The sequence below is a fragment of the Drosophila suzukii genome, chromosome 2R, assembly GCF_043229965.1.
Source record: "Drosophila suzukii chromosome 2R, CBGP_Dsuzu_IsoJpt1.0, whole genome shotgun sequence".
NCBI lineage: Eukaryota > Metazoa > Arthropoda > Insecta > Diptera > Drosophilidae > Drosophila > Drosophila suzukii.
The window spans coordinates 5967316-5992125 of NC_092081.1; the positions used below are offsets into that span (position 1 = coordinate 5967316).

A 24810-nucleotide genomic window follows, 5' to 3' on the forward strand; every position below is an offset into this window, starting at 1 on the left:
CAGGCGAGAAACCCAATATAATCTTTATTCCCTTTGTCTCCGACGGTTCGAATGGTCGAATGTTCAAAATGTTCGGACATTTTTCATTTTAAAGACATTTTGACATTCTTTTTTTGCCTCCGCCGTCAGACAGACAGTCGAAGGGAATTGGCAGATTAGAAACGCTCGAAACGCAGCGGTCGGTCTGCGGGAAGGTCGACCTCTGACCTTGGCCAGTTGATTAGCATTGGGATTGGGCCATTCTATTGTCCGACCCCGTATCTCTGTGTGCGGAGCCAAGCTAAAGTCTTTGGAAATTAAGAAGTGGCAGTAAAAGACGTCAACGTTTTTGGCATAAATTAGATTTGATTTTACGTAGAAAAGATTATACAAAATGGTATCTTACAGCTGGTATTTACACTTAGGTTTAACTTAGCTTACGGAAATGAATAAATATAATTCGTGTATCTGCATATATATCGATTCTGAATCGCTGTCTTATCCTCCGTGTTTATTTTTTTTAATACAATTCAACATCACTGCTTAGATCTAGATATCTGCATGGTTTAATATATATTTACAGAGCGCCGGCTTACTACCAAGGGCAGTTTACACTCGGCTAGATGCGTAACATTTTTTGGGTGAAGGGAATCCACCCCCAGGTGCAGGGGTTGGATTTCGTGCCACCGTAATTAGGGCGAGGAATTGGTTCTGGTCGTGGGCTCTGATAAAGCACCAACGAACGAACGGGTAACGTAAATGAATAACTAAAACAAGGTCTTTAAAAATTAATTAGAGCTACGTGGGGGGTTGCAGCAGCGACTACTCCACTCCTTCACTTGCTCTTGGTGGCCGGTGGCAAGGAGGCGGCAGAGGCTGTTGCCCCGTTGTTGCCGGTGGCCGCCGTCTGTTGCCGTGCACTCGCTCCACTGCTGCCGTTTCCCTTGGTTTGGGGCGCCGTTGCCGCTGCCGCAAGTTTTCCTACGGGCAGGGGCGATGTTTTGGGGCTGGCAGCCGGCGGAGTGGCTCCTGGACTGGGCAACGTCACAGTGGGTAGCATCGGTTTTAGCTCTCCTTCGGCCGGCCCTCCACCTCCTGCTCCACCGGCGACGGCGGCGCTCTTCAGCTTTTGCAGGTAATCGTTGAACACCTCGTTTCCGGCGCGCTGCATCCGCGACAACTGCTCCATGAGATACGCCTGCTGGTAGCCGTACATCGCCGGGGACATGTGACCCATTTGGGCAAAGTTGTACATCATATTCGACTGGTTAGCAGCGGCCGCCGCCTGGGCAGCCTGCGCCGCTTGCACCCTCATCAAGTTCTCCTTGATAAAGTTGGTCAGATCCAGTTGTCCAGAGGCGACTGCCGCAGCACTGGCGCTGGAGGCAATGCTGAGCGGCGCATTCTGGCTGTGCATGACGGGATGGGGCAACATTTTGCCCATTCCTGGCAGGGATGGAGGCGGTGGGGTCGGGTTCTTGGACACCTTTTTACTCTGCTGTTGGTTCTTCTGGGGTGGACTGGGTTTCTGCGGCGCCTGCTGCTGTGATCCTCCGTTCGCTAGCTTCTGCTGACCAGGCTGGTGGCCAGTGGCTCCCGCGTTCGGTGACTTCTTGCTAGGCGGCACTTTCTTGCCGGTGGCTGGATTTTGGGGTGGATTGAAACCAAACGGAGGTGCCAGCGTTGGCAACTTAGGCGCCAACTTAGGCGCCAACTCAGGCATGGCATTCTGGCGAGGCAGGATGGGCCGGAACTTCTTGGCCGCTGGATCTCCATTCTGGGTGGCCGTTCCCGCATTTGCTACTCCTTTGGGCGACTTGTTTTCACTGGCCGTTGGTGAATGACTACCCATTTGGGCGGCATTTCGCTTCTCCGGGCTGGGTGTCTTCTTATCACCTTGCGTGGGCGTAAGCACTGGCTTCAAAGGCGTTCCCTTGGCGGCATTGGCAGGAGGTGAGGATTTTGGTGGAGTGATCACACGAGGAGCACTTGGAGGCGGAGGGGTGGCCACTTGGGGCAACTGTGGCGGCGTCATGCGCGACATTAAGTGCTGCGGCGATGGAATTGCCTTGGATGGCGGTGGAGGTGGCAATTTGGCGGGCTGCGGTCCTTGTCCAGCAGCAGGTGGCGACTGTCGTTTCTGGGCCTCCTTGGCGGCTTGACCCTGATCCTGTGGCTGGTCTGGTAGCTTAACAATCTCAATGTAGTTATTAACCGGACTCTTGTGCTTGGGATGCTGCCCATTGCTGGGTGACGAGGGATCTCCATTATCCCGAGAGATGGTGATCGAAAGCGAAGAGGGAATATTGATGTTGCACGAGTTGAGCAGCGACTTGACCTTCACCTGCTGCTTCTCGGGTGCATCTTCATTGGGCAGGTAGAGATTGCCATTCGCATTTCCGTGGCCTCCTGTTTGGGAAGCTGAAGAAGAACCTCCTTGAGCTGGATTGGTATTCTGATCGGATTTGGTGGGCGGTGAGGGGAACAGTCCACCAAGAGATCCCCCACTGCCGCCACCTAGCATGCTTTGCAGGTAGCTGCCGGCACCACCGCTTCCAGTTCCGGCATTTCCCGTTGGCTTTGGCGTGTACTTGTAAGTGGGCATCGTTGGGATATTGTAGCTGGGCACATACTGCGGCGAGCTGGGGGAGTAGATGGGCGAATTGGGAGTGTACATGGGAGTGCGGCAGCCAGGAGGCGCCTCCTTGCCCTTGGACTTGCTGGAGTTGAACAGCGCCAGATTCAGATAGTTGTTGGCACTGTTACTCTTGTTGGGAGCTGACATCTGCGAATTGCTTCCCTGCTTTCCAAGGCTTCTGTTACCCTGAGGTGCAGCTGTTCCGTTAGCGGAGATTGCTGGCGAAGGCGGTGGTCCCATCTTTGTTTCCGCCTTGGGTCCATAGACATGCGACTTCTGGGTAGAGTTACTGCTGTTCTCTGCCGATCCGCTGCCAATCGACTTAATTTCGGTTCCAGCATCCTTGAGCAGGCGATTGACATCATTTGGAATATTGGCAAACGGATTCGGACGCGAAGCCTTTGGCAGAATGGGCTGATAACGCTTGGCGATGGGCGTCCGATTGCCAGGAGCTGACATCTGCACGCCGGCATGATGGTGCACTGGCGATGGAGGCGTAGCAAACTGGGAGGAGGGTTGGAGCTTCCGGGGAGCCAACATTGGTGGCTTCGATGGCGGCGGCATCAGTGGTTTTTCTATCTTGGGAGTCGAAGCCGAAGCTGGAGGATTGCCATTGGTGGCAGGCAGGCGTATCTTAAAGTCCACCGTTGGGAGTGGGGGCGATAGCTTCGGTTTCTTGGACACCGCCTTCACTGGGTCCTTGCTCTTTCTCTTCGAGGAAGCAATCGATTTTGGCGGCATACAGCTGGGAGGTTTCATCAGCACGCTATCGTCCAAATTACCCTTAGATTTTGGTGACGGTAACTTCTGCGAAGCACCCGAGGGCGGGGTAATGGCCCTGCTGTTGGTCATCCTCTCCGGGGATTCAACCTTTACCTTGATGGGCTTCAGAGCAAAGGATTTGAGGAACTCCGACTTGGGATCCTCCAAGAAAGCTCCACTGGTGACCCTTGGACTCAGGGTGCTCACGCCACTTGGACTCATGATGCGTTCCGTGCGAATGGTCAATGGAGGAACCGTTAACGGGCTGGGACTCTTGCGCTTGCGCTCTCCACTCGAATTGGAACTGGAGCTGCTCGACGACTTGGGACTGCCGTCCTTGTCCTTTTTCTTCGACCTTGACTCCTTCTCGGGCTTGAGGGGCTTCACAATCTCTCTGCGCTCAGGATCAGACATATTGATAATGGTCACGCTGTTCTGCTTGGACAGATCGATCTTCAGCTTAATATTGGGTTCTGAGGGTGAAGAAACGGGCGTAGAGGGGGAGTTCTTCGAGGACGATTTCGAGCTCGTCTGTGGGGAATGACTCTTCTCGCGCTTCTCCAGCATAGTTCGATTGATCACCAGCTTGAGTGGCTCCGTCGTGGGTGGTGGTGCAGTCGCCTCTTTGACCACCTCTTTCACTACCTCCTTGATGGCCTCCTGCTGCTCCACTTTAATGGAAGCCTGAACCTCTGGCAAAGGCGCAGGTTCCGCCTTCGGGGGAGATGCTTCCACTGCCAGCTGTTGTTCTTGATTCTCCTTCTCGTGCTTTTCCAGCTTCAGTGGTAGCACTCGGCGAGGAGCGGGCTTAACCAGCGGCTGGGGCGACTCATAAACACGGTAGTAAAACCGCATGGGTGCATCCCGCTTCCACGTGTAGATGTACGCAATGTCCATCAGAGTGTAGTAGTCCAACAGTACGATTGTCTTGACCTTGTACATAATATCGATGCTAAAGCGCTGGGCATCGATCTCGAACTTGTCGTAGACGAACTTTTTTAGGTGGCTCACTCGGCACATGGCCGGACATTGAAGGTATCGCGGACGCAGTGTGTCGACCAACTCCGACTCGGACTCGACTTTTAGTTCACTGAGGAAGAGAAGAGGGGTAGATATTCATAGATTAGTAAATATGTAATAAGAATGGTATACTATAGTATATATCGGCTGTTCAAAACTTAAACTAGTTAAACTATTGAGATACATACCCCAATTCGGCGTATTCCAGCGACAGCGACATATCATCCGAGGGACTGAAGATCAGATGTTCCGTGTCATCGCCCCGCTGCTCGGGCGTGGCCAACGCCGCCTCCTGTGGACGATCCTTGTAGAAGGCCCTTTTGCGCATCAGCTCCCGTTCATAGAGGCCCGGCACGAGCTTGTAGACAATCGCCTGGAGCGTGGTGTCCGATCTGCAAGAGAGGAAAATGACGAGCGGATTAGGAATTGCGAGTCTTAAGGGTTTTCAGGGGTAGAAGACGATGCATCATGCCCAGCGAAATGGAACGCAGACAAAGGCGACCGGGAAATGGAAAAAGTCACCGTGGATAAGAACGCACACAGAAGCCAAGGAGTCGGGGACCAGGACTTGCGACTTCCTTGGCGCGGAAATGAGGCTTTGTGTGCCTCAGGAGGAAAAGAGAGAGGGACACACCAGCCTGTACAAATTAGGCGGCAGATGCAATTTTCTATTGCTTCAATGGCACGCAACAAATACAAAAACCGTACAAAAAAATAAGGGAAGGGACAGACTATGTATATCCCTTGGCATGCGCTGGTGACGATGGTATAGTGGTGATAGTGGTGCTCGGTGGTGATGATGATGGTGGTGGTGGTGTGGTGGTGGTTTCCCCCCAGATACTCACACACCAACTGAGACAGGAACCGAGCAACGCTGGCCCTAAGACGCCTTTGAAAAACATCTACGGCCCCGGGCAGCCAGGCGCTCACTTCAATCATTTCAACCAAAATAACGAAAGACGAAGACCGAAAAAGGTCTTGAATAGAACAAAACAGAGAGATGAAAAAGATGCAGGAGAGGACGGGGGAATTAGGTAAGGGCAAGGCATCGGAGACTCGGGATCTCGGGATCTGGGAATGAAATGGCTCTCATTTACATAACCCCCGGACATAAATTTATCGATCATTGCCGAGTGGAAAATGGGCTATCTCTAATCGATCTTTTTAGTAGCATCCTTTCACAACCATATTAATTAAACTACGAAATTAGAGATGAGTGATAACAATCGGGGTCCAATTAAAGTAGTTCCGAGATGCCAAAACATTAACTATGTAGATAATAAGACCTTAAACATAGTGATATATCTACCATTTCGATATGGATACCATAATGATACATGTTAAAAAGTACCAAATCGTAGTAAATTTGACTATACCAATATGCAAAACAAATAAAACATGATAAACTTAATAAGGCAGCGTGTTAAGTAATACCGTTTTAATGATCATTTTAATCTGTTAAATTATCTTTTATCGAGCTTTAACAAATATTGGTATCATAAAAGATTCAGATTCAAAACTTGGAGTTTCTAATGAGCATAGGAAATTCCCCTTACTCAATATGCTCTTCTAGCATTGAAATAATGACCAGTTTAATCTGATTTAAATTATAATGTCCCAATTTACGTTAAAAATTAATCAGTTTTAGCCCGTTTTCTTTCTCATTTCTTTAATAACTCGATCAAACTTCACCCAGACCAACTTTTATTCCTCTCAACTGCCACTTTTAGATGCCAGTTGCAAGGATGAAACATTATAAAAAAAGATATTCAACAGAAGCCAGACTGTTCGGCTGTCGTTCTTTCTCCCTCGCGCGCCTGTCACTCAGCCCAGTTGTTGTAGCTGTTATAATGGTATAGTATAGTATAGTATAGGATGGTATGGTGTGGTGTGGCATAGTATAGTATGGAAGTTCCTTTTCCCCAGCTCGCATTGGCATTTCTTGTTGTCAGCTGCTGCCAGTCGTCGTTGTTTTTGGCCGACGGCAAACTCAAGCCGGCGCAAGACCCGCCCGTTAATTATCTCTGCCGCACTTGGATTTGTTTTCGGTTTTCTTGGAAATGCGTGTCGTTGCAGTTTCTTTATATTTATTTTTTTTCTCTTGCCTTTTCGCAGTTCATATCAGATGATTTTGGGGGCTGTAAAGCAATAAGAACATGGCCGGCCCCTGACACACATACAAAAGAGCTGTTGAAACTTCCAGCTTTTAGTATATTTCATTTTATTTTTCTTCATTTTTTCACAGCGCTTTTATTTTGTGTTTACCTTTGTAAAGACAAACTGAGCGAGTTTTCTTTTGTGTTCTCGCCGGGCCTTTCCCCCTACCTTTGTGCCTTTCTCCTCCTTTCCTCTTCCTGCTTCCTCGCCTTTCGGTGGGTTAAACAATAAACTTTTGCAATAAATTTAATTGGAGACTCGAGACTACTACTACAATACCACTAAAAATTCATGGAAAACATGGCCAGCGGCATACAAAGGGCACTTGTTTGTAGAACCCACCGAAATCCCCGCTATATCTTCCGCTCTATATCTACACGGCGAGAAAAGAAGACCCTAACTCTTAAATTTCATCTTGGAATTGCTCACAAATCGCTTAAAAAGCAAAACGGGTAACAAGCTTCTTAAATCAAACACTTTTGATCTTTATAATACCCCGAAACCCATTGTTCATTGTATATTAAAAGACCTGAAATAGGAATTTTTGCAAAAGTATTTAAAATGTTTGCTCTACCAGCACCTTAAATATTAAGATACGAAATATTTTGGTCAAATAAACTGAAAATAGTTTTAAGGTGACTGAATTTTTTGGAATGCCAGTCTATACAAAAAATGGGGATTTGAAATACGTATTTTAATAAACAAATATTTAAATCAATCCTCTTAACTGAAAGAAAACAAATGATCAACCGACTTCTAATAGGGTTCTGTTTACATGTTACGTAATCAAATAGGGGGCCAAATTATAAAACATATTATATGTTTTGTTCGAAATCTTGATTACGTATTCTTATGGATGTGCAAAATACAAAAAACTTCGACTTTTAAAGATAAAATTATACAAGTCTCAGGTTGTTATTCCATTTCTATAGACCTGTGGCATTTGGATGGTATGCGTAGCTCCTCATTTTATCTCCGTGTAACCGGCTCCAATCCATAGGGCACCACTTCACACCATTTGGCCAGCAGAGGCGGCAGCAGCCCGAAAAGGTTCATTCATTCATTCACCTGCTCTTCATTTACTCAGACCTCTGCCCACGATATCGCCGCTCTTTGAATTTGTATTCATTATCTCTTTGTGTGTGCCAGCGATTACAACGTGCCACTTGAAGTGGAGAAGGGGAAAGGGGAGTAGTAGGGGTGCCAGCGGGTGGTTTTCTCTATATACAGACTCCCATTAAAGTTGTTCGGGGGCCCAAGGCTTAAATAGATATATTCGCTGGTTCAGCTCTCGGAACATGAAACGTGTTTTTCATTACGCCCAGCGAAATGGAATGGAATGAATTGAAACGTGCCAGACGAGACAGTTAGACATTCCCGAAAATGCCTGGGCTCCGTCAAATAAAGTTAACCACAGGCGAAAACTTTACTCGCAGAGGTGGAAAATGAGAGCAGGCTTTTCTTGGCCCCACACCAAGGGCCAAAGGTTTTTGATCAACTTTTTCGCTCAACTTTGGCGGGGCAAAACCATACCGACGATACGATACCACCGCTACTCATCCACCAAAAATACCAAAAGTTGTGTGGTCCAAGTGGAAGTAGAAGAAGAAGAAACATTTAAGAAGAAACTACTCTGGTTCAGGAGTTGCTTTCCCCTGGGGAAAATCAATCTAGAAGCGAAGTAAGACAAAATTGCTATAAGCTACAGTGAGTCTCCATGGCCCGTGACGTTTGTCGTCGGGGAAAAAGGCGGGAAAATGAAAGGAGCTAATCTTGTACTGATTTTCTGATTATATTAGTCAGCAGACATCTAACAAAAAGCTCCTTACCTTGTCGAGGAAAACGTCATTCACAATTGGCCCTTTGACACCAAACAAAAGTGGGATTAAGTATTCCATTTAAGGGTGTTTTAATTCCTCTTTTATCGAGCTTTAATAAATATTCGAATCATAAAAGATTATGTTTGCTAACTTTGCCTTAATCAATATGTTTTATCCTTAGACCAGTTATGAAACACAGATCAAAAAGAAAAGGCAAATTGATTAATGAAAGCTGTGATATCCCAGTGATTCCTTCTTTGAATGCTTTGTACATCAAATATTGAGTGGAACCATTTCGCTAAGAACTTGAATAATTTACTTGGCTGTCTTGTATCAGCCATCGCAGCAGCTTTCCCCATTAAAGATCCATTTGGGCCGTCAGAAAGGTTTGGCCAGGCTTTTTTTTTCCCCCGAGCTGCTCAGCACTTACTTTCAGCCAGACAGCGACGAATCGCAATCTCAAGCACCTGGGCCCCCCTGCAGCCTACGACCTTGCATTATGTATCTATCATCTAATCGCTCGTTGTCAAAGACAGACGATTGCGATGAGCATCCGCAGCTACTGCCGCCACTATACAGATATACAGATACTTCCAAAGGGCTCTTGCGTACTCACTTGATGTTCGGCTTGGCGTTGTTGATGACCATCTCGCAGCGCGGGCAGAATCGCTCCTTTCGCAGGTGATTAATGAGGCAACTGTGGCAGACTGAAAAAATAGTACAAGTGGAAAAAACGAGTATAAATTAGAGGGCTTTGGTACGCGAAATAGGCAAATTACGATGCACGCTGGCATTCGAAATAAATAAACTCAACAGATTTCGATGATTCGATTTGATGTAGAGCCATCCTGCCATCCTGCCACCCCGCAAAATGGCAAGGAAACGCAATCAAACCACCCACGTACCCAAAAATGAGGAAAAAGGACGTTGCAAGGGGAAAACATTAAACCCAAACAGAACAGAAACAGCAACAGAAACAGGGAAACACAGCCTTCAAGGCAAAGTGAGTGCCGTGCCGTGCTGCAAAAAAGTTGTTTTGACTTTAATGTCAATGCCAGTGTCTCTGTCTGCGTGGCTCCCCCTCACATTTCCACTTTTCCCCAGTTTTCCCCTGGATATCCTGCCCGCTACAACTGTCACCCAACTGCAGACCATGGAGATTCCATTGGGGGAGGGGGGTGGTTATATATATAAGGCAGGAGCCGAGGATAGACTACTGGGGGTCGCACAGTCAGTCAGTCCAAGCTGGCCCGCCGCCTGTTACGCTTGTCCGTCAGTTTTGGTCCAATGCCGAAATAATAATAATAAAAAAAACACACACAGAGCGAAATAAAAGGAAAAATTCGCACTGAGGAGGTGAAACGGGGGGTTAGTTGGGCGGTTTTGGGCGTGTGGGGTGGTGGCGTGTGCAAGCCAGCAAAAAAAAAATGTTGTTACTGCCCGCCAAATGGCCTCGAATGGGAAGAGCAGCAGCCAGCCTTCTGCAAGAGTTGCAGCGGCGTCAGAACACTGAGAGAAATACTTTAGCTTAGCTAACTTTATAGCCTCATATCCTGTACTAATTATCTGATTTATTTAATTCCCCTTTTATACAGTTTTTTTTTAAGTAAAGTCTGAAATTTATTATTTCTTAACTGTCACTAACTTGTATCCATAAAACTGTAACTAAGTCTCATTATAGGATCCTCATTAATTATGCATCATTCACTTTTTTTAGTACATTTTACTACTACTTTCATTCTGTCATGTATATTCTGTCTGTAATATCTAAACAAATGACGTACCAGTTTTTGTACTTTCACGTCACATCTGTCACTAAAACGTAGTATAGTATTTAAATACCATTTCTAAATACCTAAAATAAATTTTTTAATTAATAAAAGCAGTTTTATAAGCCTTAGGTTCATCTCAAGAACAAGTCACTTTTACTAGTTAATTCCACATTTTTATGCAGGAATTACCTAAATAAATTATACACCAGTTTTTGTACTTTCAAGTTACAACTGCCATTAAAGTGTAGTATAGTATTTAAATACCATTTTTAAATACTTAAGAAAATCTTTTCAAATTAATAAAAGTAATCTTTATTTGCCTTAGATACATATCAATATCATAAATCACTATTACTAGTTATTTCATTAATATCAGTTAGTGACAGTCTCCCATTAAACGGGCATAAGGAACAGTGCTGCTGGATCTCCGCCGCCACAAGAACAGTATACAACCTTGGTTGGCACACATACATTGATAAGCTACCGTGTCCAAATTACACACGCAAAAAAATAGTTCAATGTATTGTATGCCTATCGCTGTTTTATATAACCAAAAAAACAACTTTTTTCCATTTAAAGAATGTTTATGATGTCGGAATTTCTCGCAGTGCGCCCTGCGAAGGCAGCTGTTGCTGCCACAGTCCGGTTTTCGCTTTGGTTTGCTCTGCGTTGCCTTTGCTTTTGGTTTTGCCTGGGTCTGGGTGCCCAGTTTCGGTCCCAGGTCCGTCCGGTCACCAGTAAACAGTCCGCAGTCCAGTGTTTGGGGTCCCCACTCCTGTTCGGTTCGGTTTGGTTCGGTTCGTTTGACAGTTAGATGGGACTCCCGGGTGCTCTACATACGTAAGCATGTATCTCTGTGTCTGGGGCCCCCAGTTCGTTTTGTCCCTGCCGGCCAACAGATTTAAATGAGCCTGACCAAATGTATCCAGTGTCCATTATCAACACATTGGTTTGCCAGATTTACGAACGGCAAAAAAATGGGGAAAAAAAGCAGGAACAAGGAGCGCTTGAATGGAAAATTAACCTTACGCCGCAAAAGGGGAAACTTTTAATGTCTGAACGAACGGCTCGGCTCTCGGGTGATGTATGGCCACATTCGCTAGTTTTATGGCATTTAGTCCCCGCCTGAATGCTAATGTTGTGTTAATATCTGTGTCGTTGATAACGCATCCGGGGTTTTTCAACACGGGGGAGGGGGGTTGGAGGTTGGAGTTGCAAAGATCATCTCTCGCCCTGCCGCCTCAACAGTTTCTCAATCAATCGAGCTAAGTACTCCGTGGCCGGGACCATTAATGTGCCCACAAACTTATCGCCCGGCAACATCTGCGTGTCGTCTGTGGCCCTGCCCCGCCCACTCCTCCCGGGATACCCACCCCCTTGCGAAATCCCCCGCCCCCTGAAGCGAACATAACTCATCGCGTCTAGGCAATTTTGCAGAGCATCTAGACAGACGGAGGTTGGGATTTGGATGGGTATTTGGTATTTGCTATTGGCGGTGAGGATTTCGAGGGGATGGGGGGATGTAGGGGTGCCCAAGACGGCAGTTGGCATTCTAATTAAGGCAAAGCGATTAGATGCTGCAACTTGGCATCTCCTAATCCCTGACCATTGAACGCAGCTCACAAGACACAGATTAAGTCCAAGTATCTCAAACTCTATCACCATCATTAGCATAAATTTAAAGGATATTGTAGTTATGAAACTTACTAAAGTTGCGACAGACTGACTAGATTGTATATATTATTATTATTGTATCTTCATCTTGTTGTTGAGAGGTGTAGCCCCTTTTTTTCGGTCTTTTTTTAAAGTGTCACATGCCCATTTCACCGAAAATCTTGATTTTATACCACCCATTCTCTAATGGCATAGAAACTTTAATTCATTAAAGACTATGATCTACCATCAGTTTAGCTTTTCAAGAGTTTCTTTTGAAAACTATTGATGTGAAAGGATTTCGGCGCTAAGAATAACGATTTCATTCCAGTAATAGGGTAGTTTGAATTATAAACTTTGAGAGGTTGGAGTAAAGTAGAAAGAATTGTAAGGACTTTGTAACTTAGAGGTCATTGACCTGGCAAGTTGGGATAGTTAGGCTACCCCCGTTGGACAAGGAGATGTACTTACAGGAGTGCAGACACTCGACGATGGTGGTGGCATTGATCAGATATCCCTGGCACAGGTGACAGATGATGTGCGGATTGACGGCCGTTAAGAGGACGGGGCGTGGCCTTGAAGTTGTGGCCAAATCGGAAGTCGTTGTCGCCGTTGAAGACGCCGCTGCCTGTTGCTCCTCCTCCGTCTTCTCCTCGTCGGCGGAGGTGCTGGCATCCTCTGAAGGGGCTCTCCTGGTCGTGGACCAAGAAGATGATGATGATGATGAAGTGGAGGAGGTGGATGAGGAGGAGGAGGAAGATGAGGTGGCGGTCTCAAGGGATTCCGCTCCCGGAGGCGTTGATTCCTTCTTGATGCTGTTTTCTAATATTGTTTTTGCTGCTTTGCCGGTGGCAAGTGTTGTTGCAGCCGTTGTAGCAGTTGCTAATGTGTTTTCACTTTTTACTTTAATGCTGCAGGCAGCAAAAAGTTGCTGCTTTAGTTGCTGTTGCTTTTGCATTTTATCAGCATTAGTTGTTCCCGCTGCTGTTGTTGTTGCTGTTGTTGTTTTCTGAGACAAAGCCAGCTTTTTGCCTGAATTGTTGCCATTGCTATTTGCATTGCTGACAACGCTTTTGGCCACCTTAGTTGCTGTTGTTGTCGCTGTTTCTGTTGCTGCTGTTGTTGTTGTTGTTGCTTTTGCCAACGTTGACAACTGCGACTTTTGTTGTGTATGAGCCATTGTGGTTGTTGTTGCCGCTGTTGCTTCAGTTACTTTTGTTGTTGTTGCTGCTGCTGGCGATATTGCTTTCGACTCTGGCGTCATCATAGTAAATAATACTCTCGCGCTGCTAAAATTCGCTTTTGTTTTTCGCACAAGCGTCAATCTGCAAAATAGATAATGGAACAAGTTGAAATTAAATGCGAATAAAGCGCATGGAAAACGGAAAATGGAAAATGAAAAGCGACTTCAGGAGGAGAGTGTGCTGAAGATTATAAATAAATCAGCGGCTGAGCGCGGAAAGCAATAAGCTGAAGCTATATCGCTTCTTTGGTGGTGGGGAAAAGCTTTAAGCTTCGCTCCCCGCGCTCTAAACATTTTACAAAAGAATAATGGAGCAAGGGAAATGTAGGTTTTCTGGGAAAACTTGTAGAGTTAATGAACTCGGTGGGATCGTATTTTTGTATAGCGCAATCTTTTCTTTTGCATTTCGCTTTGTGAATTTGGTTATATATAGTAGATAGATTGATAAAGTTTTAACAAAGATCATCGTAAGATAAAGATCTATGGAACTGGCATATTAAAACAACTTTTAAATGATAAAATAACTGCAAAATTCTTTTGGAATTGCAAAATGTCTGTATTTTAAGGAATCTTTTTAAATAAAAGTACCATTGTACAATGATTTTAAGTTTTAATTTTATTTTTTAGTAACAAAGAACAATTTTGACACAGGGTTTTAATAATAAAGAACACCTTTTTTATTTACATTCCTTTCCAGAAATAGAAATGTTAGTTTAGTTGATGATCAAATCCAAGCAAATCAAAAAACACATTAAAAACAGACTTGGAATCCGGAATTAAGGCTTTTGGGACTCGAGCGGCAGACTGAAAGGAGTCGCCGGGCATAAAGCAATCTGCCAGCTTTTATTTGCAATCAGTCGATGGATGCGGGGGCCCTCGATAATGGATGCTGTAGTTGCCATGGGAATGCCTACGTCGAATACGAATATATTGAAATGCACAGCACTCGGGGGAGCGAAAAGGGGGAGAAAGAGTTGCAGGGGTGTTTTGTTTTATTACGGAGCCGAGTGGAGTTTTAACCAGATGCCAAGTACATCCAAAGAGTGGGCGGGGTCCAGGGGGGTTGGGGGGGGGGGGCGTAAAAATGTATATTTCAAACAATTTCAAGTTGTTTTTGCATCAACGCGCCAGTAAAAAGTCAAGGTACGTACGGCAAACTTTTCCGAAAAACTTTTCAACTCTCTGGAGTTATATGCATGAAAAAAATGAAAATGAACATGGCAATGGAATATGAATGAATGAGTATGCGAGAGGGCGAAAAAGAGCCGCTAGCAGGGTCTTTAAATCCTTTTTTACATCACTTTTAAGTGTTGTGCGAAAAGAGAGAACCCTTCTGCTTGCCCTTACCCTTTTTTTGAACCCATTCCCATGGTTAAAGATCTCAGGGATTCCCGCGCGCAAAAAAAAAATGTGAGTGAGTACCAACATGAAAAGGATAACACCAAAAAAAAAGCAGCGGAATTTCTCATTTGAGTGCGGTGTGCGTGTGTGTGTGTGTGGGTTGGAAAGGGCAGAGTAGGGATGCGAAGGGAAGTAGAAAGAAGGGAAACGCGAGACTGTGACAATGGACAACAACAACAACAACAGGCAGGCAGCCAGCGAAAATTCGGAGAATGCAGAGTCGAGACTGCGGCTTTATCTCCTCTTTCACAAGCACACACACACACGCACACTCGCACATAACTTTCATTCAAAGAAAATACATAACATAAACATAAAACGAAAACGTTGCAAAATGAAATAGCAGTAAAAATCAGTCACACACACACTCTCGAAGATTCTCATGCTCCCCTTTTAGTCAATTGTTGTGTGTCCAATCGAAATTCTCACTTGTTGGGGCCAACAAAGAGGGGGCCATTGGAGGGGGGAGAGAAAAGAGAGAGAGGAGAGCGCAACAGCTGCCGGTCGTGGGCAGTGTTGGTAAACGCCTGTCATTTACCTCGGAATCCAATTTTTAATCCACTAATAATCCAGCCAGTTAATTGGCATCGCGGTGGTCGCCTTGTATACATATATAATCCAATGGCAGGGTAATAATCCAAGTAAATAATCCACAGAGTATCGGAGCATCAGCGTTTCGAGTCAGCGTTTTTCGCTTCTCTTTCCCCACTCTCTTCACCGTACTTCACTTTATTTCTTACTTTATTTTTACTTCTTCACTTCTCAAACTGCAGGCAAGCCACACAAACACGCGCTGGCACTTTCGGCTGCTCTGCTTTCGTGGGCACCTTTATTGTGTATTATGCTTTGCTCTATGTTTCTGCGCGCACACACACACACGCGCGCGCCTCGTACATAAGGCAGCAGACGTTGTTGTTGTTATTGCTGCCTCGGCATTTGGTCACACAAAGGAAATTCACTTTCAAATTTTCCTTTTTATTTGTAATATTATTTTTAAGCTTTAGCTTTGAGCTTGCGGTTGTAATATAAACACATGTTTTATGCTCGGTTATTTTAAGTGGTCGCTTCACTCTGTTTGATTAGCGATAAAAGTAAGAAAGTCGACAAACCGACCGCACACGTCCGTTCGCTTTGAATATTTTTTTCCGACTGACGACCACGCTGCTTTTCGTTTATGTACTCTGCCCGCGTCGGCCGCTATTTACTCTCTCGCACTCGCACACACGCTTATATGCTGCCCAGGCAGGTAGCCAACTGCTCTGGGCGAGTATCTTTGTTTTCTTTTTCGTTCGCACACCGATCGGCCGTCTCGCTCTCGCCGGCTTCTCACTGGACAGTTTGTTGGCTATCTCGCTTGCACGCACTCGGCTCTTTTGTTGCTCTCGTTGCGGGGCGTCGCTCTCGCTCGTTATCTCTCGCCTGCTCGCTCTTTTTCTTCCGCACAGCGTCGGCGAACCGCTCTCGTCGAAGGCAAATTTTGAAATGAAGCACACGCTCTGGCTGGCTCTGTTTTTCGGTCGCCACTTCGTCGGGCGCTGCCTGCGTTGGCGTCGACGTCGGCGGCGGCGTTGGCGTTTGGCTCTTTTCTTTTTTCTGCTTTGCCAGCCGTTTCTTTGTTCGTGGCTGTATGTACAAATGGATTGGAAGAGGGGAGGAGGAAGAGAGAGAGACGAAAAAGGGCTGTACATAAATGGCAGAGGTTTTATGACTCTTGCGAGCTCTTATCCATATACAAACACCGCGAAGTACATAAGACCATGTGCAAACAAGGTAGAATGAGCGCCCGTGCAATCGCAACTTGCAATTTCCGTCAGCAATCGTCAGAAATCGCATATCTGCACGTAGGCGTACGGCTATATCTGCACCCCTCTCGCTCTCTCGCGCATTATTGCCTCCAAATTGGATCTGCTGTTGCTGGCTTTTCCTTTGCCTTTTCCTCTTCCTTTTTGCCCCCCAACAAGCAGCAGCAGCAACAACAAAAACAACGAGGGCGCAAAAGAGCTCTCCAATCAGTGGCGGCCAGCAACAATAAAAACAGCAACTTCGTTTCCGTCTTGGCGAATTAACCGTTAGACGTTGGGGCTTACGTAACGTAACAATGCAGATCTAACGGCTAAATGACGAGTAGGAAAACGAACCGTGACTTTCCATGCAAATTAGTGGAATAATGAGTGTGTTCGTGGGAGTAAAATGAGATCGTTCTGTGTATCTTTTGCTTAAAAGATTCTTCTACATTTAAGAAACTTGCAAGAAAGTTCATTTAAAAACAGTAAACAAAAATCACTTTTTACCCAATGCTACATTTTTGTGGCAAACGACACATACTATTGTATTTAATTATTTGGCTTTCGAGGCACTCTTAGATCCGTTTTCTCGACCGCTTGTTAAACTTAAAGTAGGCTTTGAAGTTTAAACTATGAAAACTTATAGAAACTTAGAGATTAACGTACTATCTTTTAGTTTAACCTACGCCCCTAAAGCTATTTGTCTTATTTAATGTTCAGGTATGTAGGTTTTCAGCTACGTTGCAAATGTTTCGAGTGTGTTAAGGTGTAAGCAGCTCCACAAACGAACTATTTAAAATAGTTTGCTAGGCTTACAAGACTTGTAGACTTGTGAAGAAATAATCGTTAAAAATAGTGGTCTGAAACACTACAAGAATACTGAAAAGTGGGGCTTGAGTCTGAAGTGAAATTAAGAAAAAAGCTAATGGATGCTGAAGAATACGTCTACACTGAAATACTTTTGTACACCAAAAGTCATATTCCAGATCGAAGCTATTATTAAAAGATTATAGCTTGCTTCTATCTATAAGAAACCGCGGTTATATTTTATGGTTTTTGGATATTAAGTTCATATATATGATGATATCAAGAAGTTGACAAACTAGCCAGCTGAAAGAGTCGCGGTTGACCCAATTCGCGGTGGCCTCAGATAAGAACAGGCTAAACCGCAAGTAATCCTTTGATGACCATCTATTTAAAAATTACTGCTGAAGAATTCGAGGATATAACATTTTGTAGTAAAAAAACACATGACGATGATTTCTTGATTTTTTGTTTTTTCATAGCCGTGTCTTTAAAAGACAGGACGTGTAAGAGTTATTAAATTATTATTAAATACAATGATGTCAAAGTGCTATTTAGATACGTCACTCTTCTAGTAAATAAGAAATATGTCAAATTTATCTTACACAACGCCTTCTTTTTAATAATTTGTTCCTCAAAAACAACTTGCAAGACCTAAAATATGAAGTTTCCCTTTTCTGAGTGACAAAACTTGCAATGATAAAACAAAAAAGTTAGCAAACCAACAAAGTTTGCAATCCCTCAAAAAATGTTTCCTAAGACCCCAAGCTGTGCCACTGTTACAGAGCATACTTATTTTTGTTTTTTCAAACAAACAAACATTTTTGCAAAAAAACCCAAAATGTGGTTGCGAATGAATCTGATAACGATCCATTTTCAGGAGTTTTGAATTGAACTTCATGACTCATTCAAATAATCCATTGCGATAAGTTGGCAAGCTCATGAATCAGAAACGAAATGTGATAATAAAATGGAATGAGTAATACCTTTAAGAGGATGGAATTTGTCTACTTATAATGTGATTTATACTGCATGATTAAATGAACTGTATGGTTTATTTGAATAAGACAAAAACATGAAAATTTTTTAAAAGTCTTTTTAATAAATAAACTGGAGAAATGAAATCTGTCGCAAAGTTATTTAGCGCTTCTGGTTTTATCTTTAGTTTGCACAGAGAAAATACAAGTTTTGAAAGCAGGTTACTATATACTATATAAACTTTTATACATTTTAAGGTGTTTTGTTTTACTTTTTAAATTGTCTTAATCTGTTTTTGCACCCCAAGTCCCATTATACATACAAAGGACTCCATTTTCTCTGTATACTAATTTGAAACTCAAAACTTTTGGTGTTTTCCCAGATTTGAGGAAACCGTGAGCAGAGTTTGACATATTGGACTCTAAGGCAAGTTGTAAGGTTCAGGAAATATTTATATTTACGCGGCTTAAAGCTTGAACTAATATTAAACAAAACTTTGAAAGTAAAGTTTAATTTTAAAACAAGCAAATCCCTTCCTAATATGTTTTGTTACCTTTTTTCTGATGTAGTCTTTAATCTTTCATAACCAAACTTTGTCTGATTTGAGCCACACTTACATTTACTTAAGTTAACAATAAAGTATACAAAGTCACTGTTACCTTGAAAAGTTGATGTACATGTGAAAATATAATGGTGGTAATATGATGGTTAGGGAGTACAGAAAATAACTTATAAAGGTTTAAGGGTGTGATTCATTGTGTGAAGGAACGAGTAATTTTGTAATATTAAGACGTCAGAAGAAAGAGTTAAAAACTTTTCTTGAAATTAGAAAATTAAATATAATCCAGCCCTGTTGAACGCATCCATATAGGGATCGAAAATATATCCTTAAAAGGTACTTTTTCTTCCAATATTGGTCGTTAAATCCAATTAACCGATCTTTCTGTACCTCCCCTTCACCATAAGCCCCAGACAGGGTGAAGAATTTGGACTCCCCGCTGATTTTTATTACATGTATTGAATGTCCCGCGGTATTAGCCAGTTTCTCCGTTTCCAGCCACTTCAGGAGTATCAATTCCGTTCGGCATCAGCTATCCGTCTCTCTGGGCAATTAGAACCACTCGAGCTGACGCTAATCCCCGAGCGAAATCATCAGGCGTGTGCCCGTCATCAGGAGAATGTAGATACATGTGTGTGGATGATATCCGGATTCTGGATAGCCGGAGCAGATTGGCCTTGCGGGCGGACGCCATCTTAAGTCGGCCGTCATCAGCGGCTGATTGAGCTCATCCTGTCCACTGGACGACACTGGTCTTTGCCACTCCACCAGGCAGAGCCGTAAATTATTGATTGGCTTTAATGCCCGGCAATAGATTGCCCCAACTGGTTTTAACAGCTTAATTGAGACCCCATGAAGCAATAAATGCGATAAAGCGACGGACTTGCACTCGGACTCGGACTTGGAATCCAAATCGTGGCAACTGGGGAAAGAGAAACTACAGTCAGACCAGCTAGGGTTAAACTATTTGTAATTAGAAAAACAAACTGTCGAGGAGGGTTTCTATTTATCATCATTACATAAGCCCTTAACTTAAAAATTGTAATTTAAATAAAACCAACAGTTGGTTATCAAATCAAATTGATGTTTCTGATAACGATCTTAACGTACTTTACCCAAAATGATACCTAACCAACACTTTCGTGCTAAATCTCCAAAAAAATATTCTAGTTGCAGAGATATATTCAAAAGTCAAATCATTTTATCGTTTAAATAAACTATATTTTGTAAACTTACTTCCTGGGGTAAGCTATGTTAATACATTAGTACATAGATAATGTGTTCAGCTTAAAAATAGTTTTTAAATAAATAAATCAATTCTTATGTAGATGGTTACAAATTTTAAAAATTCTTCAAATCATGTAAGTTTCTATGTCTAAGTTTCTTATAGGACACCTACAGGTATTACTTTAAGCAACGCTGATGAGAAAAAAACTAGTCAAATTTAATTACACAGGGGGAACTAGCAAAAGTTTTAGATGCAATAACAGGGTTGACACGTTTTAAAAGTAAAACGCTTGCTTCAAATTTTGTTTTTCATACTTTTTATAAGAACGTTTTATATTACTATTTAAATTTGTTAACCTTGTTTTTGTGCTATAAACTTAAAACACATTAATTTTCTGTGTATATTAATAAAAACTTAAAATAATATTTCGTTTTGGAATTTGTAGTATCTTTGAGGTACTGATGATTGCAAATGGAACCACTACTGTATTGACTGTATTGTGCAAATATTACGTAATAACTGTAGTGAAGGTTTTTGAACACCAATGAAAAAAATACAGTTACAGTTCGTGCTGCTGAAGCTCTACTGTAGTCTTGAGCCGCTGAGTGAAAAGGCGATGGAACCAAAAGCAAGCCAAGCAAAAGTCGTGTCCACAGCGGCAACAACAACAACAACTAAAACGGGGCGACTGCAAGGGGAACAACAACAACAATAGCAAAAGGCAAGATTGGGGCAACAACAGCAACTCCGGTAGCAGCATCCCAAGTGAATGGGGGGCATTTAAGTTTAATTTGTGTGCCGCCGTCGTCGCCACTCGTTCGTTTCCCTCTCTCTCTCTCTCTCCGCGCTCTCCCTCCTTCGTCTCCTCTCCTCCTTTTTAGTAAAACGAATCCCCACAAGCATTAAGATTCGTATTCGTTGTTGTTGTCGTGCATTCAGGGCGCATGCCGAAAGCAAAAGCAACAACTCGTAGCCACGTACATACTCTTACCTACTATGTACATATATACATACGCACGCATCTATCTATCCGCCAGTTGAGTTTTCCCAATACGCAGTGCTCTGACGTCACGAGCATCAACAGCAGCATCGTCATAATCATCATGTTCATCATCGCATCGCAATTGCCACAAAAGCAAAAGCAACGCAACAGCAGATGTTTATGTGCCATCGGTAAAGAGAGAGAGAGGGAGACTGTGTGTGTGTGCGGTGGAGAGTATGTATGTGAAAAGGTGCATCTGTGTGTGCTAGCAAACGGCAAATAGTGCAAACAGGGTTGTCAGCTCACTTGCTTTTTACATCGACATGCGGGCTCCGCATTTACTTCTTTTTAGGTTGCACAGATTACAGATATCAGTAAATAAAAGTAAACATAAAGAAGAAAAGCTTGTTGTATATTGTTAGCTAAGATATTTTAGTACGAAGGTTTTAGTCTTAAAAGTGTGAATAAATGTTGTATTTTTCTTGATCCTAATCTATAACAGATTACGAAAATAAAATATAATTTTAAAAAATATATCTCATACCCCTATCTAATCGCGCCACTCGACAACCCTGCCATTTGTTATTGCCTTGCTTTGCTTTTATCTACGCGCACACAGGCCAACAGTCGAGTCAGAATTTCTGCTGCTTTCGTCGCTGCGAGCATAATAATGAGTTTTCTCGCCTCCGCTTCGCCACCACTTTCCTCGCACACCGAGTTTTCCCGGTCGGAAAACGGGGGATGGGATGGGATGGAAAGGCACAAGCAGAAGGGAAGAAGGAATAGGGACAGCATAATGCGAAATAATGTTGGAATTATAAAGTGAGGTTGCCAGAGATGCCAGTTAGATATACAAACGGCCAAACGGAACGGGCCACATGCAGTACATATACATACATACATATGTACGTACAATAGCAAACTGGTTGCCAGCGAGGGCACGAAGATGTGTGGAATGGAGAAGGGCAAAATAACGCCGGCAGAGCGAAGCCATATGCGAACGAGAGAGCGGTGAAGAGAGGGAGAGAAACAACCAAGCATAAGGCGAAAAGCAAGCAAGGCAAAACTCCGAAACATACATATGTTGTAGTTGTATGTATGTATGTATGCACGAGGGTCTCTGGCGCCTGCGAAGAGTGGAAGAGGGAGAGCGATCAAGAGAGCAGCAACGAATGCGGGCAACAAAGCGGAAAGTAGCGCAAAGCGGAGGGCCCGATAAATAAGACCGAAATATTCGAGACTGGGAGGCCAAAAGGTTGGGTAACGCCAGCGCCAGCAGCGACGCCAACTGCGATGCCGGCAGCGGCAGCGGCGTTCTCATGCTGAGCGCTGTGTGAAAACAAAAGGTAGCCGCCGCTGTTTTTGTTGTTGCCCGCCCTGCCGGACCCCGTCCCTCAATTAATCAAAAATATTTAGGTTCATATTTAATTATTTGATTAACTGCTACCGAGTTCCATTCATTCCAGCTGTCCTGTTGCCTTTTCTTTCAGTGTTAAAGAAGCCAAAACAACCAGTTTGCACTTTTAAAGGTGGAATTTCAATACTTACTTCCTTGTTTAAAATAATATGGTGGAAAGATTTCAGATGATGTACAAAAGTTCATATTTCGGATGAAAAGTAGTCATTCATTCCAGCGTCCTTTAACCTTTTCTTTCAGTAGTACAGCAGCCAAAACATACAGTTTTCACTTTTAAAAGTGGAATTTTTATATTTACTTCCTTTTTTTAAACAATTAGTAAACAGATTTTTAGATGACGATAAATTTATATTTCAGATAAAAAATAGTCGTTCGTTTCAGCGTACTTTTACCTTTTCTTTCAGTAATATAGAAGCCAAGACATACAGTTTTCACTTTTTAATAAGATTAGAAGGCGTAAAAACTAATTCTTCAGATAAATTTATTTTAAAATCTTCATGGTTTTTATAATCAAGCTCAAAAACGGCTTACAATGGTAAAGGTATGTTTAAGTAATCAAAAAAACGTATATTTCACGGAACATGTTCATGCTGCAAAGATTACTTTTGAGTCCGTCATCCTACAAATCTTAAATCTGAGCATTGAAAAAACCTCAACGAAAATAAATATAAGAAATATTCTTATTTTAGTATGGTGAGTAATCCAAATTTAACATCTTTTGATAATGGAATACGAAAAAAATTAAGAAAATTAACAAGAGTTGGCTTTTTCAATACTTATTTTTATTCAGAATTAATTCCGAACAAAATATGTGTTAAAAGTACCCTTTTATTTGGCTATTCTTTTTAAAAAACCGCGTTTCTCTCATATAACAAAGTTTAAACCAAAAACTGGCTTTGTTTGAAAGAATTCTGAGCAAAAACGTGTAATTAGTACTATAATTTTGACTGCAATTTCAAATACCTATCTGTAAATTGAAGAGAAGCATTTTAAATAATGAAAGTAATAATAATAATAAAGTAAAAAATTGCGTATGTATAAGTTTTTATATCATATAATACTTTTAAGATTATACTTTCAGGAAAGATTAAAGGCTTACTTGTTAGAAAATCTATTTTTCAAGACTATTGAAATGTTTAATCGATCTTTCAATATTTGTTTAAGTCAGACTTGAAGAAACTCGACTGTATTTACCTTGCCCGTCCGTTTACCCCATACCCACACAACTCAAATTCATATATAAGTCGCCAAAGTTGAACAGAAAAAGTTACCTAAAAACTTGAACGAGCCGAGCCAAAGTTCACTCCAAGTCGTGCAACTTTTTTATGTTCACGCCGATTTTATGCGATGTCTTTGCCAGAAAGAGGAAACGGCTTGGGTTGAGGGGGAAAACCGGGGGTTTTTGGGGATACGACGCAACACGTAAAGGAAATCCGGCAGCGGATCAATGAGAACGGTTCAGAACTTTGAAGATGGCAGGCGGGCACAGGCCGTAAGGCGAAAGAATCAGCCCATTTCACAGTTGAAAGCGGATTTGAACGCACTTAAAGATGCAAAATCAATTTGCCGGATTTGACAGCGGCATGTTAAACTTCGCGGGAACTGAAAGTTCCGACCAGGAATAAGAGCACGATGATGAACTTCCCGGCAAAAGGCTTATTGAATTACTCGCAATACTTCCTTGCGATTGATTCACGTGTTTATGTGCGGAGCAACATCAAAGCGAGTGTATCGGAATAAACAAATCAATGCTCCAGCTTATTTCAGACAAACTTCAGAAAAACTTAGGGGCGCTAGCCCTCGAAAGATATCAGGTTTTTAAACTAACATCATTTGTCATTTGTTTCGGTTTCATGACTTCGTCTTATTCATAAGTTTTTGTTTACCATCCATTAACGCTTTCTGTTTGTTAATCTGGGAAAATGTTATTTACTCAAAGGTTTCAAGTTTCCCAAAGCCGATGAAGTATTTATTTTGTAAATATTTGTAAAAATAATATATGAATTTTCTTAAATCACACGTTTTTTTGTTTGAACTAAAACTGAAATGGAACAAGCTAAACAAGAAAAGAAGCTCATTTTGGCAATCTGAAATTGGTATATATATAACGCAATTAAAATCATTCGTATAATGCAGAAACCGTATATAGCGATTGTTCCTATAACCTTCTTCTTATATAAGAAATTGAAAATTCTGAAAACTTAAAAAAATATAAGAGAATATGATCAAAAACAGCGAACCATTCATATAATTTTCCTATGGGCTAAAAATAAACAATTTTATTCAAAATTCTGAAATTGTAAGAAAGACCAGTACGCTAAAGTAGAACAGAACATGATCATAAGAGTACGATTCTAATACTTTTATTCCTATGAAATAGAAGACCATATAAAGAAGATTTTTGGGAAAGTTTAAAACTGAGAGTGTAGTTTACCTAAAAGCGGACGGACAGACACAGCATTTTTGTATGCATGTACACTAAAAGTACATTTTAAACAACGAAAATGTATAGAAACGTTGTCTTTAACGCCTACTTTTAGTTTAACTTGTGGACGAGAAACTAACGAACCAGCTTGTTCCAGTTTTCACTTTTGAGTGTGTTACTCAAAACGA

General features: G+C 42.6%; 1 protein-coding gene across 1 annotated transcript; it reads right to left on the minus strand.

The window, feature by feature from the left end:
• Positions 1-489: 489 nt before the first annotated feature.
• On the minus strand, positions 490-15907 carry Psc (Posterior sex combs). Its single transcript, XM_036814009.3, has 5 exons — positions 14984-15907; positions 12273-13126; positions 8993-9083; positions 4588-4791; positions 490-4469 (listed from the first exon to the last, which is right to left on the minus strand). Exons 2-5 carry the CDS (start codon positions 13066-13068, stop codon positions 815-817), a joined length of 4746 nt encoding a protein of 1581 aa, XP_036669904.3. The 5' UTR covers positions 13069-13126; positions 14984-15907; the 3' UTR covers positions 490-814.
• Positions 15908-24810: the final 8903 nt, after the last annotated feature.

Coding starts and splice junctions, on each gene's coding strand:
- Psc (XM_036814009.3), bottom strand. CDS start 13,068: ATGATGACGCCAGAGTCGAAAGCAATATCGCCAGCAGCAGCAACAACA. Junction 9,084..12,272: donor CGTCGAGTGTCTGCACTCCT/GTAAGTACATCT, acceptor CTATTTTTTCAG/TCTGCCACAGTTGCCTCATT. Junction 4,470..4,587: donor CTGGAATACGCCGAATTGGG/GTATGTATCTCA, acceptor TCTCTTCCTCAG/TGAACTAAAAGTCGAGTCCG.